Source organism: Hemiscyllium ocellatum, chromosome 6, assembly GCF_020745735.1.
Source record: "Hemiscyllium ocellatum isolate sHemOce1 chromosome 6, sHemOce1.pat.X.cur, whole genome shotgun sequence".
Taxonomy (NCBI): Eukaryota; Metazoa; Chordata; class Chondrichthyes; order Orectolobiformes; family Hemiscylliidae; genus Hemiscyllium; species Hemiscyllium ocellatum.
In genome coordinates this window covers 120,273,938-120,290,974 of record NC_083406.1, presented here as the reverse complement: position 1 = coordinate 120,290,974, position 17,037 = coordinate 120,273,938, and the positions used below count along the sequence as shown (strand labels likewise).

Here is a 17,037-nt window from a genome sequence, read left to right as displayed (position 1 = left end):
ACAGATGCTGTCAGACCTGCTGAGTTTCTCCAGCAATTTGTGTTGTGTGTGTTTTATGTAGAATCAGTGTGGGTGCAAACCATCTGGCCCACTGAGACCACACCAACCTTCCAAAACAGCATCCCACCCAGACCAAACTCCTAGCCTATCCCATGTAACCCTACCTTTGCCATGGTCAGCCCGTCTAGCCTGCACAACATCTTTGGACTGTGGGAGGAAACCACAACCAAAAAGTGCTACGACAATTTGAAACCTGGTCACAGTGTGAACCACTGATCCTCTGTGCTCCCTCCTGACCTTCAGTGTTCACAGTTCTTGGTTTTATTTAAGTTAATTTCTTGGAGGAATGACGTGAACCTACTACTGCCAAGTTTGCAGATGACAAAAACAAAAAGGTGCTAAATGGAGTGGTGAGGATGACAAAACTCTACAGAAGGATATAGCAAGTGGGAAAAACCTGACAGAGGGAACATAATGTAGGGAAATGAGAGATAATGCACTTTGGGGTAGACGAATAGAAAGGTAATGGTTTTTTTAAATGGTGAAAGTCTGTAGAAAACTACTTTAGAGGGATTGGAGAATCCTTGTGTATGAATCACAAAATGCTACCATTCCAGTTCATTGGATAATCGGAAGTGAATGAAATACTAGCCTTTAATTCAGAGGGAATGGTTCATATGGCTCAGTACTTCCAAGTTTCATATAATCCACACATTTTGAAATGGTGCCCAGCTAGATCTAGATCACTAATACATATCTGGACGAGCAGGGGTCCCGTACACCAACTCCGTCACTATTAGCCTACCTCCAGTGTGGTAAATAAGCATCATCCTGTTTGTAGTAATTCAGCAATTTTGTATCCATGTTGGCACTGTTCCTTTTATTTCATGAGGTCTAACTCTGCTTATGTTTATTGTGTGGCACTGAAGCAAGTATCTTTTATATGTTGTTAACAGTCCTTTGTAGTATCTCATTGAAAAGCTCAAGTTAGTTAGTTAAACCGGATTTGCCCTTAACAAATCTTTGCTGGTTTTACTTAATTAACCTGCTTTTGCCCTAATGAGTATCAATTTTACAACCATGTAACGTGGGAAAAGGAATAGACCATTTGATCTGAACAAGTATTTGGAGATAGACCACAAATCAGCCATGATCTCACTGAATAGTGGAACTGGTTCAAGGGGCTGAATGGCCCACTACGTTCCCTCGAGTCTGCCCTGCCATGCAATAAGGTCATGGTTGATGGGTTTGCATTTTGATTCCACGTTCCCATCAATCCTCAAACACTCCAGTCCCCTTTCCAACTGAAATTCATCCTTTTCAGTCTGAAATTTCTTTTAAAAAATTAAATTTGCATTGATGAGGGCATAACTGGCTAGGTCAGTATTTATTGCCCATCCCTAATTACCCAAATTGCAGTTAAGAGTCAAACACATTGCTGTGGGTCCAGAGTCACATGTAGGCCAGACTATGTAAGGACTGCAGTTTCGTTCCCTAAAGGGAATTAGTGAACCAGATGGGTTTTTCCAACAATTAGTAATGTGTTCATCGTCATCATTAGACTCGGATTCCAGATTTGTTGTTTTTAAATATTCACTGATCCTGCCCCCAACTGTCATCCGATGCAGAGAGTTCCAAAGTTGCACACCCTCATAATTTATCACTTTTAAAAATCCTTTCACCATAGAGTTTAATGTGACTGGCCTCTAGTCACTGGATTTAACTTCACTTCTTTTTTTTGAAAAAAGGTTTTAACATTCGCAATTCTCCAGTCCTCTCGCAACAGCCCAGTCTACAGGGGTTACAGACAATAAGTGTTTTATTCTTGGTAGGTGCCTTATGAAAGGATCAAACCAGTATCTAGAAAATTCAATCCTGCTCATTAAGTTATGTTTTTACAGGCAGCGTGAAAGGAGTGTATTATTTCAGAATACTAGCTATACCCCATGTTGTGCATCAGGGAATGTCACACCCAGAATGCAAGTGATCAGGATTGTAGATGATAATGAGAGTGTCTCTGGGATTCTCACAACAGCCAGAGGGAATTTTTGGACTTGTTTACTGTGGATCTAGATTGTCTGGTTGTAAACATTGTTGCTAATCAATTGAATAGTTTGCTGTCATCTCCACTAAGCTCTTGCTTTGAAGAAAAATGGTAATGGTGACCTGGGGGCAACACAGTGGTTGGCACTGCTGCCTCACAGCACCAGGGATCCAGGTTCAATTCCACCCTCACGCAACTGTCTATGTGGAATTTGCACATTCTTCCTGTGTTTGTGCGGGTTTCTTCCAGGTGACCTGGTTTCCTCTCAGTCTGAAGACATGCAGGTTAGATGGATTAGCCACAGGAAATGCTGTTTGGACGGTCAGTGTGGGCTTGATGGATCAAATGGCCTGTTTCCACACTGTAAGGATTCTATGATTCCAAGTATGTAGTCTGTACAGAGCTCTGGGAAAAGAGTCAAGAATGAGAGGGGAATGACATTAATCACTCAGACAGCCAGCTCAGGATGGTGAGCTGAATGGCCTCCATTGATGGTTTAGCGATCTTGATTCTGCAGACATTTGCTCAAGCCAGTTGGTGCACTCTTTTGGTAATCTAATGACAACAAAGGATACTGGATGGTGTGGGAATATGGCTCCAAGCCAGACAATCAACCATGACCTAACAATGGTACAGTAGAGTGGATGGGCTGAATGGCCTACTCTTAGACTGGTTTTCCAAATCCAAGCAGCTTGAGCCCATTCATCCCAGTACTGAAATTTCAACAGAAAATGGATGGATTTTTTTTGTTGGCCAATGATATTAAAGGACAAAGTGAATCAGGCAGATGGATACTGACAAGCCATGATATTATTGAATAGCAAAATAACTTTACGGGCGGCACGGTGGCACAGTGGTTAGCACTGCTGCCTCACAGCGCCGGAGACCCGGGTTCAATTCCCGACTCAGGCGACTGACTGTGTGGAGTTTGCACGTTCTCCCCGTGTCTGCGTGGGTTTCCTCCGGGTGCTCCGGTTTCCTCCCACAGTCCAAAGATGTGCAGGTCAGGTGAATTGACCATGCTAAATTGCCCATAGTGTTAGGTAAGGGGTAAATGTAGGGGTATGGGTGGGTTTCGCTTCGGCGGGTCGGTGTGGACTTGTTGGGCCGAAGGGCCTGTTTCCACACTGTAAATCTAATCTAATCTAAAACTTCCAGGCTGAATGGTCTCTGTCTGTTCCTAAGTCCACTCCCTCGAGTGGAGTGAGAGATTTGGAAAGACTAATCAACAAAAGTGTTGAAAAACTTGAAAGGGCTCAGAAAAGATTTACAAAGATGTTGCCAGGGTTGGAGGGTTTGAGTTACAGAGAGAGGTTGAATAGGCTGGGGCTGTTTTCCCTGGAGCATTAGAGATTGAGGGGTGACCTTATTTGATTTTACAAGATCATGACAGGCATTGATAAGATGAATAGCCAGGGTCTGTTTCCCCAGGAGTAGGGGGATCCAAAACTAGAGGGCATAGATTTAAGGAGAGAAGGTAAAGATTTATAAGGGAACCAAAAGCCAACATTTTCATGCAGGGGATGGTGTGTCTATGGAATGAGCTACCAGGGGAAGTGGTGGAGGCTGGTACAATTACAGCATTTAAAAAGGCATTTGGATGGGTATATGAATAGGAAGGACTTTTGATTTATAAAGTCATCCCTCAGCCTCTGATACTCCAGGGAAAACTGCCCTAGCCTATTCAACCTCTCCTTAAAGCTCAAATCCTCCAACCCTGGCAACATTCTTGTAAATCTTTTCTGAACCCTTTCAAGTTCCACAACATTCTTCCGATAGGAAGGAAACCAGAATTACACGCAATATTCCAAAAGCCGCCTAACCAATGTCCTGTACAGCCGTGACATAACCTCCCAACTTCTAGTACTCAATACTCTGACCAATAAAGGAAAGCATACCAAACACCTTCTTCACTATCCCGTCTACCTGCAACTCCACTTTCAAGGAACTATGGACCTGCATTCTTAGGTCTTTGCTCAGCAACACTCCCTCGGACCTTACCACTAAGTGTATAAGTCCTGTTAAGATTTGCTTTCCCAAAATGCAGCACCTCGCATTTATCTAAATTAAACTCCATCTGCCACTCCTCAGCCCATTAACTCATCTGATCAAGGTCCCATTGTAATTGGATGTAACCTTCTTCACTGTCCACTGCACCTCCAATTTTGGTATCGTTTGCAAACTTACTAACTATATTTCTTATGCTCACATCCAAATCATTTATATAAATGCCAAAAAGTAGTGCACCCAGCACCGATCCTTGTGGCACTCCACTGGTCACAGGCTTCCAATCTGAAAAACATGCCCCCCCCACCACCCTCTGTCTTTTACCTTTGAGCCAGTTCTGTATCCAAATGGCTAGTTCCCTCTGCATTCTGTGAGATCTAACCTTGATAACTAGTCTCTAATGAGGAACCTTGTCGAACGCCTTGCTGAAGTCCATATAAATCACGTCCACAGCTCTGCCCTCAATCCTCTTTGTTAGTTCTTCAAACAATTCAATCAAGTTTGATAGACACGATTTCCCACACACAAAGCTATGTTGACTATCCCTAATCAGTCCTTGCCTTTCCACATACATGCACATCCTGTCCCTCAGGATTCCCTCCAACAACTTGCCCACCACTGATGTCAGGCTCACTGACCTAGAGTTCCCAGATTTGTCCTTACCACCTTAGCACAAAGTTAGCCAACCTCCAGCTGTTTGTAGAACAGTTCAGAACAAGATGCAAAGTGAGACTTAATGCTAAATTACTAATACAGAATTTGACCTCAATTCCTCGACCAAATTATACTTTCAATATGTACAATACCAGATTATAGGCCAACAAGTTTATTTGGGAGTACAAGCTTATTTTTAGGAAAGCTATTGCTCTCAAATAAACCTATTGGACCATAACCTGACTTTGTGCGATTTTTAACTTTGTCCACCCCAGTCCAACACTGGCAACTCCACATCATACAACATCAAAGTATGAGAGGAAATCTAATTGAGGTAATTAGGAGACTAAAGGGGATTGACAAAGTAGAGGTAGAAAGGATGTTTTCTCATGTGGCATAATCCAGAACGAGAGGTCATAGTTTTAGGATAAGCTAAAGGTAGCAGATTTAAAAATAGTGATGAGGAAAACTCATTTTTCTCAAAGGAAGACAACTGGAATTCACAAATGTGTGCAGAAGATACTGGAACATTCAGTAAATTTAGAAGAGGAGGTGATAGACAAGATTTTTAATTATTAATGAGCTGAAGGGTTCAGAGGAGCAGGCAAGAAAGTGGAGTTATAGAGTTGCACAGTTCGAAACAGACCCTTCGGTCCAACCAGTCCATGCCAACCATAATCCCAAACTAAACCAGTCCCACCTGCCTGCGCTTAGCCCATATTCCTCCAAATATTTATTTGCTTACTGCCCCAAATGTCTTTTAAATGTTCTAACTTTACCCGCATCCACCACTTTCTCTGGAAGTTCATTCCACACACGAAGCAACTTCCACACCACTAACCACCCTGCGTACAAACGTTGTTTCTAAATCTCTCTCCTCCCACCTTAAAAGTATGCACGTTAGTCTTGAAATCCCTCACCCTAAGGGAAATACACCAGCCATTCAACTTATCTCTACACCTCATGATTTGAAAAACCTATATAAAAAAGGTCACCCCTCACTGAGGCGATCATTTTGAATGGTGGAGCAGGCACAAGGGGCTGAATGGCCTACTCCTGCACCAAGATAAAATGCTGTTATGATCTGGAATGCATTGCCTGGATGAAGGAGTAGCTGGTGCAGTTCTAGTTGGAATTTCAAAACAGGAGGAGAGACAGTGGTGTAGTGATAATGTCATCGGATGAGTAATCCAGGCTAATGCTGTGGGGCCGTGGGTTCAAATCCCACCGAGGCAGGTAGTAGAAGAGTAAATCTGGAAAGAGGAGCCAGTATTGATGAAAACACTTCTGGTTGAAAAGTCTTGGTTTATGGAAGGATACGTGCCATTCTTACATGCTCTGCTCTACACGAGTCCAGACCCGAAACACAAAACAAAAGCAGAAGTAGGCCATTTGGGCCTGCTCTACTATCCCATATGATCATGGTTGATCAGTCTCCTGTTCCCACTTCTTCCCCATACAATCTGATCCCATTAGCTGCAGGAACTATATAGCAGAGACAAAAATAAGCTCTTTGACCTGTCAAGTCAGTGGCAGTCATGAACAAGCATTCCATATTGAACTCCTTCGTGGAAACACTCAATGTCTTAGCGTGGTTGACTCTTAACTGCAATCTGAACTGCCCATGGGTAATTAGGGATAGGAAACAGATGTAAATCTTGCCAGTGACACCCACATCAGAAAACAGTTTTGGAAAAACAATATTTGCAGGAGTATGGAGTGAAGTGTTGGAAGCAGTGGGACTAATCAGGAGCTCTGCAGTGAGCAGTCATAGACACAATGGGCTTCTTTCACTCTGTCCTGAGACACTATGTAACACACACACTCAAACACACGAGTAAATCCTGTTGGAATCCACTGCTCATACATTGCATGCAAATGGCAAGGTTTAAAAGAAGTTAATTTATTTTTTTTTTAAAAACAAAGACATGCTTCGATTCAACAATTCTGATTATCCTGACACAAAGGATTTTCTGTCAATTGACAAAGAATCCAGGGGGTTTTGATGAACTCACTGTCAGTTTCGGAGTTTTGGAAGCGCACCAAAACAAAGAGTCATTGCACCTTCCCTACCTAAGGCAAACTGGACTTGATTCCTTGGCAATCCTCAGTACAGTCACTGAAGTGGCAAACATATTGCACCTCGTGTCAATGAACCAATCCTGTTCCAGTAAAATTCACAATCCCCCCTGACAGGAAAGAGAAATCATGAAATATGGAGCTTTGGTGAAAATAAAATTGGAGTGAATTATGGTTTCAAACAGAAGCACACAGCTACAAACCAGAAACCTGCCTTTAATATACTAAGGCATCTCAAGACCCTTCATAGGGACTGCGGTTTTCTTTTTCCATAATGAGCTTATGTCCTTTATGAAAGACCATCCCCAACTACCATAAAGTCAAACAACACAGAAAGAGACCCTTCGGTCCAACTCGTCCTTGCTGACCAGACATCCCAATCTGATCTAGTCCCATTTTTGCCAGCATTTGGCCTATATCCCTCCAAACCCTAGGCAAAAGGGAGGACTGCATATGCTGGAAACCAGCATTTAGATCAGAGTGGTGCTGGAAAAGCACAAGTCAGGCAGCATCCTGCTCCTCGGATGCTGCCTCTCCCTCCAAACCCTTCCTAATTATGTACCCATCGAGATGCCTTTTAAATGGTGTAATTGTACCAGCATCCACCACCACTTCCTCTGGCAGCTCATTCCATACGTGCACTAGTTACATGAAAATGCCCCTTGAGTCGCTTTTTATATCTTTCCCCTCTCACCTTAAAACTTATGCCCTCTAGTTTTGGATTCCCCTACCCTAAAGAAAAGACCTTGGGTTGTTCATCCTAACCATGCCCCTGATGATTTTATAAACCTCTCTAAAGATCACCCCTCAGCCTCCAACCCTCTAGGGAAAATGGTCCCAACCTATTCAGCCTCACCCTACACTTAAATCCTCCAACCCTAGCAACATCTTTTCTGCACCCTTTCAAGTTTAACAACATCTTTCCTGTAGCAGGGAGCCCAGAATTGAATGCAGTATTCCAAAAGTGACCTCAGCAATACAGTTGCAATATGACTTCCTAACTTCTATACTCAATGCACTGACTAATAAAGGCAAGCTTACCAAATGCCTTCTTCATTATCCTGTCTACCTGCGACTCCATCTTCAAGGAACTCTAAACCTGCACCCAAAGATGTTTGTTCAGCAATATTCCTCAATGCACTACGATTAAGTGTGAAAGTGCTACCCTGATTTGCAACACCTCATTTATCTAAATTAAACTCCATCTGCCACTTCTTGGTTCATTGGCCCTTCTGATACTGAGATAACCTTCACTGTCCACTACTCCATCAATTTTGGGGTCATCTGCAAACTTACTAACCACACCTCCTATATTCACATCCAAATCATTTATACAAGTGATGAAAAGCAGTGGGCCCAGTACCGATCCTTGTGGCACACCGCTGGTCACAGGCTTCCAGTCCAACCATCGATAGAAGCTAAGAGTCAACCACATGACTAGGGATTTAGAGTCACATGTAAACCAGGTCAGATAAAGATGGCTGTGAACGAGATGGGTTTTTGCCATTAGTGACAGTTTCATGGTCAACATTACTTAGTCTATCTTCATTTTCCAGATTTATCAGTTAATTGAATTTAAAATTTCACCACATTCTTAGAGCAGTAGTCTGGAGTTCTGGATTATGAATCCACTGACATTACCACTATACTACCATCACTGCCCTCAGATATTAATTGACATTAAACCAAAGGAGGAAACATTAGGACAAGTGACCAATTGCTTGCTCAAAGTGGCAAATTGTCAGCAATGTCTTAAAAAAAGGAGAAAGTGTGGGGGTACAGTCAAGACACTATGCCACTGGTACCCTGCTCTCAGATCTTTCAGTCTCAGTTTAGACTGGGTACACCATCAAAAGTCAATGATAAATGGAGATAGATGCTCAAGAGAATCTCGAAACAATGGCTTGTTTGTGTCGGAGAATCAGATTTATTGTCAGCCTGTGGAGAAATGTCCTCACTACAGCCAGTCACCCTCATCCTGATATCAGAAAGGTCTTTAGCTATCACTCAAGGGGTTGGCCTCAAACCATCCTTCAAAAGCCACACAGTCACATGTACGCCCACTCTCCACACACACCAACCAATAATGGAAAGGAAGGACAGACTTGACTAGCCACCAGAGTTTAGAAGATTAAGAGGAACTTGATTGAAGGATGCAAGATTCTGTGTGAGGGTGGGGGGCAGAGGGGGATGTAGGTATAGTCTCTATGGGAGGATCATAATCCTACTGAATGGCAGCAAGAGCTCAAGGGGCTGAATGGCCAATTCTTATTCCTATTTCTTATGGTCTAATCTAGAACAAGGGGTTACTGTTTAAAACAAAAATCAGGAGTCACACACTTTATTGCTCACAACTAGTTTCTCTGGAGAAGGAGTTGGTGAGTGCCTTCTTGAACAGCTTCAGTCCTTGGGATGTAGAGTCACTCAGAATGCCAGTAGTGAGGGAATTCCAGGCTTGGTGAGCCAGTTCCACCAAAAGGAATAGCTATATACTTCCAAGTCAGGATGGTGAGTGGCTTGGAGGGGAGCTTGCAGGGGGTGGTGTTCCCATGTGTCTGCTGCCCTTGTCCTCTTAGGTGATTGAGGTCATGGGTTGATAAGAACACAAGAAGTAGGAGCAGGAGTGGGCCATTTTGTCTCTCAAGCTGACTAGTCAGACCACAACTGGAATACTGTGAACAATTGTCTAAAGAAAGAAATACCAGCATTGGAGGTAGTCCAGAGAAGGTTGACCAGGCTGATTCTGGATATGGAGGGATGAGGAGAGGTTGAATCAGGTGTTCTTGGAGTTTAGAAGAGGGTGATATTTGTAAACAACAGGATTCTTGGAGGATTTGACAGGGTAGATTGGGAGGGGTTACTTGGGCGACTGTGTGTGGAGTTTGCACATTCTCCCAGTGTCTGCATGGGTTTCCTCTGAGTGATCCTGTTTCCTCCAACACTCCAAAGATGTTCAGGTCAGGTGAATTGGCCATGCTAAATTGCCCACAATGTTAGGTGCATTAGACAGAGGGGAATAGGTTTGGATGGGTTGCTCTTCGGAGGGTCGGTGTGGACTTGTTGGGTTGAAGGGCCTGTTTCCACACTGTAGGGAATCTAATCTGATCTAAAGGTTGTTTCCCCTTGCGGGAGTGTCTAGGACCAGAGGGCATCACTTTGGAATAAGGGACCACCCATTTAAGATAGATGAGAAATTTCCTCTTAGTATAGTGAATACGTCAAATTGTTTATCTCAGAGAGCTGTCGAGGTTGGACTTAAGTTAATTCAGTTGAGATAGACAGATTTTTAATGAGGAAGGGAATCAGGGGCTATGGGGATAAGGCAGGAAAGTGGAGTCAAGAGTCATCAGATCAATCATGATCTCATTGAGAGATCGTTCAGCCCATCAGGTCTGCTCTGTCTATTTATGCTCCTACATTTTATCATCGGAAGGGTTTATAAGTTGATGGCGACCTGCTTTGGCCACATTACAAACACACCCTTTCGTAACCATCAAATCCTGTGGCTGGATTCGAACTCAGGATTCCTGATTCAGAGGCAGGGATCCTGATCACCTGCACAGGACTTCGCTCACAACATTATCATCTGTGTATGAACTCTAAGCTGTATTGTTGCTTGTGCAACGAACCAGCAGAGGAAGGTTTACAGGCCTTGATAGTGTTGGCATATGTTTTTAAGAGGGGTATGGACAGGGTTGGGGAATGGCTTTCCTAAAGCCTGGGCAAGTTCCCACACAATTCCATGCAATCAAAACCCATACTTGTTCAGTACAGTAGGGTGCACAAGTCAGTTTCTACATGACTAGTCTCATCGGAAATAACAAGGTGTCAGCAGTGGCTCTGGAGTTAACTCTTTTCTCTGGAATCAGATGATTGCAGGTCAACCCCACCATCCTGACACCCCTGACTGAGGAAGGCGATTTCAAGAGAGGACTTAGATATTGTTCTTAGAGATCAAACAGTATGGGGAGAATGTGGGAACAGGAGACCGAATTGGATGATCAGCCATGACCGTACTGAATGGAGGAGCAGGCTCAAGGGGCTGAATGGTCTACTCCTGCTCTCTATATTTCTATTCAATGCCTGTCCCCTAGCGCAGACATTTTGTTTTACTGAAAATAAATTTAACGGCAAATACTTTGAACCAGAGCTAACATTTGATAACGCTATGAATAAATCCCTCCTCCCCCCACAATCCCAATACAGCATCCTGACCTACATTTATCCCTGAAACAACATGACCGAAATAGTTTAACTCAGGCTGCTGTTGGGATCGCGCTGTGCATAAATGCTGCAGATCCTCTGTTACCAAGTGACCGCCTTCCAAAAACACTCCAACATATGAAAGATGCTAAGTATATTATATCCTCGCATCTGTATTTTTGTTATAAACGGAAAAAGCAATCCTAAGAAACATTGGTTCATAAATTAAACTTTAAAGGATTTAAAAGGATGTTGCCAGGGTTGGAGGATTTGAGCTACAGGGAGAGGCTGAATAGGCTGGGGCTGTTTTTCCTGGAGCGTTGGAGGCTGAGGGGTGACCTCAGAGATTTTATAAAATTATGAGGGGCATGGATAGGGTAATTAGACAAGGTCTTTTCCCTGGGGTGGGAGACTCCAGACCGAGACGGTATATGTTCAGGAAGAGAGGGGAAAGATACAAAAGGGACCTAAGAGGCAACTGTTTCACACAGAAGATGGTGCTTGTATGGACTGCGCTGCCAGAGGAAGTAGTGAGGGCTGGTACAATTACAGCATGTAAAAAGCATCTGAATGGGTATACGAATCGGAAGAGTTGAGAGATATGAGCCAAGTGCTGGCAAATAGGACTAGATTAGGTTAGGATAACTGGTTGGCATAGACAAATTGTACATCATGGAAACAGACCCTTCGGTCCATGTCTATGACTCTTTGACTCTATACTTGGGCACTGCAGTTTTGGTGCTTAATATTGCCTGATTTTCCATATTTAAAAGATGACGTTGAGGTACAGGCGTTGGACTGGAGTGGACAAAGTCAGAAGTCACAACACCAGGTTATAGTCTAATAGTTTGGTTTGAAACCACAGGGTTTTGGAACGCTGCTCCTTCATCAGGTGAAGTTAAGGGAGGCAACTCCAACAACACTAAAAGATGCCTGACACCATCCAGGCCAAAGCAGCCTGAGTGATTGGAACCACATCTACTTCCACGACCACCGACGCTCAGTAGCAGCAGTGTGTACTATCTACAAGATGTACTGCAAGAATCAGCAAACATCTTCAGACAGCAGCCTTCAAACCCACAACCATGTCCATCCAGAAGGACAAGGGCAGCAGATACATGGGAACACCACCGCTGTAAGTTGCCCTCCAAGCCACTAACCACCCTGACCTGGAAATGCAATGCTATTCCAGCAGTGTCACTGGCTCAAAATCCTGGAACTCACTTCCTTACAACACTCTCTAGACCCCCAAGGACTGCAGTGGTTCGACAAGATGGCTCACCACCTCTTTTTGCAGGACACTATAAATCAGATTCCAACCGACAATTCTCACACACCCCATGAACAATAAGAAAAATACATGCCATATTGTCACAGCAACATTTACACCAAGCTGACAGGGTGGAAGGGTCTCATAGTGGAGCACCTCATGTGAAAGGTGGCACCTCCAGACAGTGCAGCACTCCCACAGAACTGTCCCACAAGTCTCAGACCAGATTCTGTGCCCTTTAACGGCATTTGGTAATTTGACTTGGGGATATGACAACTGAGGCAATATTTTAAAAATTTTGCCACATGGGAATGCATGACAGGTTTTAGACAATTTGAACAGCCGTCAGAACACTGAGGAGAGGAGATAGGGGTAATCCTGTTAGATCTACTAACTAGTTTTAGCCAGTTGTACCTTGCTGATATTTACATTGGAGTAGATAAACAAGCATTTCACGTGTGCAGAGCAGAGTTAGCATGACTGACACACACATTTTTGATCTGAATTCTAGCTGTCAAGTTTCACAGAAGCATAGAAAGTTTAGGGAACAGCAGGAGTTCAATTAACGAGTCACCCCTTTAATCCCACAGTCTGTATCCTGGCGAACAAAGCACGCGAGGTGTATGTATTTCTAAAAGAGTCTATGGTTTCCATCTCCACTACTCTCTCAAATACATTTATGAGGGAGCGTTAGGGGGAAGCCGGGTGTTTAAATAATTGAAACGAATGCCAAATTCAGATCGAACTTTTCAATCGACTTTGAAACTTTGAACATCCCTGTTCCCAGTTATCACTGTCCCCAACCTAACCCTTAGGCATCAGAGGTATTAAATAAATCGCAATGCATGTCAGTGCGAGTTGTTGTGACATTTATCGAAGGTATTTTTAAAACTGAGAACAGAAAAACGTAGACAAAAGGTATATCTGCCTTTACCTCTTAAGATGCCTGAATGGGCTGCAATAATTGTCTTCATTCCTTTCCTTCTGATTTTCTGTTTTCCGAATCAAATTAAGAGTCGGGGAGATCCCTCTACGTTCCAATGCAGCAGATCGCACAGAAATATGGTTCTCTTTTTACAGCACCTTTTTGTTTTAAGAGAAGAATATAAAATGTTCAAGTTAAGAGAGACCCCAGCATTGGGACCGCACGTTCCTTTAATAGCCGAGGAAAACCATTCTATTGTTTAAAAAAGGGGGAGACTTTAAACTACAATTCAACCAGCTGCCGCCAGACTACACTATCAAACCCTTACAATGCAAGTTATAATTTCTTTACAGATTTCAATAACTTTTAAGATTTACTTGCTATGCAAAGGGAATGTACAGTCCATAAAATTCTGAAATTACTCCGTCCTGTGATGGTGTTGGAATGGCACAGTCTGCATGCCCCGCCCCTCCCTTTGCCTTTATTCAATTCAGATTGGTTTGCATGTGGGTTAGAGAGGGATAAGTCCATGAGAAAAAGGAGCAGGAGATGGGAATTGGGAGGTAAAGACAAGAAAGTGGAGTTGAGGAATACCAAATCAGCATGGTCTCATTGAATGGTCGAGCAGACTTGATGGGCTGAATGGCCTATTTAAGGCTACAACATGCAGGAATTTGATTTGGCTGTTTAGCCCTTTCATCCTGCTCTATCATTCAATAGAATTGTGGAATTTCCAGGTCCACTTTTCTGTCCTTTCCCCATAATCCTTCAATGATCGAGGACTGGACATATCAATGTCTAACCGAGCGGTCCTGTTCACTCTGCCCCAGTGCTACATTGTAAAATGAGCAGGCGCTTCCAAAGTGCAACTCAAATTCCCAGTGTTGTGTCTTTTTTTTGCTGTTTGAGGTGCTACATTTGGCACTTGAATAGAAAGACTTGCATTTTTGTAGCACCTTACATGACCTCAGGACAGCCCAAAGCCCTTCACGGCCAATGAAACACTTGTTCATGTGTGACCACTGTTAGGGCAACATGATGGCTCAGTGGTTAGCACTCTGCCTCACAGCAGGGACCCAGGGGGTCTGTCTGAGTGAAGTTTGCACATTCTCCCTGCGCCTGCGTGGGTTTCCTCCAGGTGCACCGGTTTCATCCCACAGTCCAAAGATGTGCTGGCTGGGTGGATTAGTGCTGGGTAACGCAGGGTGATAGGGTACATCAGTGTTGACTTGATGGACCAAATGGCCTATTTTCACTCTGTAAAGGTTCTATGATTGGCATTTAGAAAGACAGCAGAAAATTGGTGCACAGCAAACTCCCACAAATAGCAAATCTGTTCATGGACAGATAATCTTTTTTTTTGGTGATGTTAAATAAAGCAGAAATGTTGGATAGAACACCAGGGATAGAACCCCTGTTCTTCAAAATAGCATCACAGGATTTATGTATCCACTGGAAAGGGCAGGCAGGGCTTTCAATTATCATTACATCTGAAGGACAGCACCACAACTGTGTCGGTCTGGACTCTTATGGACACTGGAGTTGGAACTGAACCTGCAACCTTCAGATTTGGAGACAATAATATTGTAGCATAGAAAGACGCCATTTAACCCATCAAGTCTGCACTGACCCTGTGAAGTCCATCCCACCCAGACCCAGCTCCCTCATCCTATCTCTAACCTGACATTTATCCTGATTGATCCATACTAACCTGTATATCCCTGCACACTATGGGAAAATGAACATGACCAATCAACCCTTAACTGTACATCCCTGCATACTATGGGAAATTTAGCAAGGCCAATCCACCCTAACCTGCACATCCCTGTATACTATGGGAAATTTAGCAAGGCCATTCACCCTAACCTGCACATCCCTGGACACAACAGAGAAGTTTAGCATGGCCAATCCACCTAACCTGCACATCCCTGGACACTATGGTTAAACTTAGCATGGCCAATCCACTTAACCTGCAGATCTATGAACTATGGGAGGAAACTGGAGCACCCGGAGGAAACCCATGCAGATACGGGAAGAAGGTGCAAACTCCAAACAGACAGTCACCGAGGCAGTAATTGAACCCAGGTTCCTGGCACTGTGGGTCAGCAGTGCTAACCACTGAGCCAGAGATTTTTCATTGTTATTTAATTGGATGTGATCATTGCTGGCAAAACCAGGGTTTATTTCTCCTTGAACTGAGTGAATTATTTGGCATTTCAGTTAACAGATATATTGCTGTGGGTTTGGAGTCACATCTTGGCCACACTGGGCAGATGTACTTTCTTATAAATTCTTAGTGAAGCAGATGGGTTTTTATGACAATCATATCTGTCTATCTTTGGATTCCAGATTTAAAAGAAAAAAAACTTAGTTTTGCTGGGATTTGAATTAGAATCAGAATTAGCTTTATTGTCACATGTACTCAGTGTCTCTGCACCATTAATCGGAGCCACTGGATTATAGTCTGGTGAATTACCACAGCACACTCTCTGTTACCCCAAATTGACACTGTTCCTGAAATAATTGATTTGTGTTGGTTCCCATACCCTTAACTGAAGCTGTATGGCTAACTAGACTAGTAATTCAGAAGCTCAAGAAAATAAAACCAAGGGTGGCACAGTGGTTAGTACTGATGTCTCAGAGCACAAGTGTCCCTGGTTCAATTCCAGCCTCGGGTGACTGTCTGTGTGGAGGTTGCACATTCTCGCTGTGTCTGTGTGGGTTTCCTCTGGGTGCTCTGGTTTCATCAGATGTGCAGGTCAGGTGAATTGGCCATGCTAAACCCCCAATTTAGTTGGAGGGAAATGGGTCTGGGTGTTACTCTTTGGAAGGTTGGTTTGGGCTGAAGGGCCTGTTTCCACAGCGTGGGGAATTTAATCAAACTGCAAATGCTGGCATACATGAAGCAGAAGTTGCTGCTGAAACTCAGCAGGTCTGGCAGCATCTGTGGAGAGAGAAACAGAGTTAACATTTTGAGTGCAGTGACCCTTCTTCAGATTTCTTCTGGTGGAGGTACACCGGATTCAAAATGTTAACCCAAGAAAATACCCTGAGAATATGGGTTCAAATCCCACTGTTGCACTAGTGGAATGTATATTCATTCAATAATACCGGGAATAAAAGTTTAGACTCAGTGATGATGACCATTAAACAACCATCAACGATCATAAGAATGTTCTTTAGGGAAGGAAATCTGCAATCCTTACCTGGTCTGGCCTACGTATGACTCTTAATTGCCTCTCTGAAATGGATGAGCAAGTCACTCAGTTCAAGAGTGATTAACAGATGGGAAATAAATGTTGGGCCACCAGTGATACCCAAACCCTATGAAAGAATAAAGAAAAACAAAGGAAATTGGAAATCTGAGACTCAGCCTCCGAACAGGGTTGAGGCTTAGTGTCAATTAGGAGCTGAAGTTGAATCAATTTTTTGATGTGTATTGGTGTTAATCATTATGTAACTAGGCCAATTAGATGGCATTGAAGTTCAGGTCAAACATGATAGAATCAATTTGTTCAACATTCTTGAGGTTTCCTCCTGTCCAGAGGCAACAACAACTAAATAAAAGAGTTAAAAATGACACAACACCTGGTTATAGTTCAATAGCTTTATTAGGAAGCACTCATGTTTGGAGTGCTGCTCCTTTATCAGGTGGTTGTGGAGTAAAAGATTGTAGGACGCAGAATTTATAGCAACAGTTACAGAGTGATATAACTGAAATGATATATTGAAAAATACCTGGATTGTTTGTTAAGTCTCTCACCTTTTAGAATGACCATGTTGGTTTCAGTTCTTTCATAAGTAAATTTCAGAACTTTCTTAAAGTTATATTCTCAACTGAACTTTACCAAAAGG

General features: G+C 43.2%; 1 protein-coding gene across 1 annotated transcript in view; it reads right to left on the bottom strand.

Annotated features, from left to right (window-relative positions):
* Positions 1-13,328, bottom strand: part of dgat2 (diacylglycerol O-acyltransferase 2) — a 64,587-nt gene extending 51,259 nt beyond the window's left edge. The window contains exon 1 of the mRNA XM_060826325.1: positions 13,192-13,328. Coding sequence (XP_060682308.1) covers positions 13,192-13,231 — 40 coding nt within the window. The 5' untranslated portion in view covers positions 13,232-13,328. The remainder of the gene's footprint in view (positions 1-13,191) is intronic.
* Between the last annotated feature and the right edge of the window lie 3,709 nt (positions 13,329-17,037).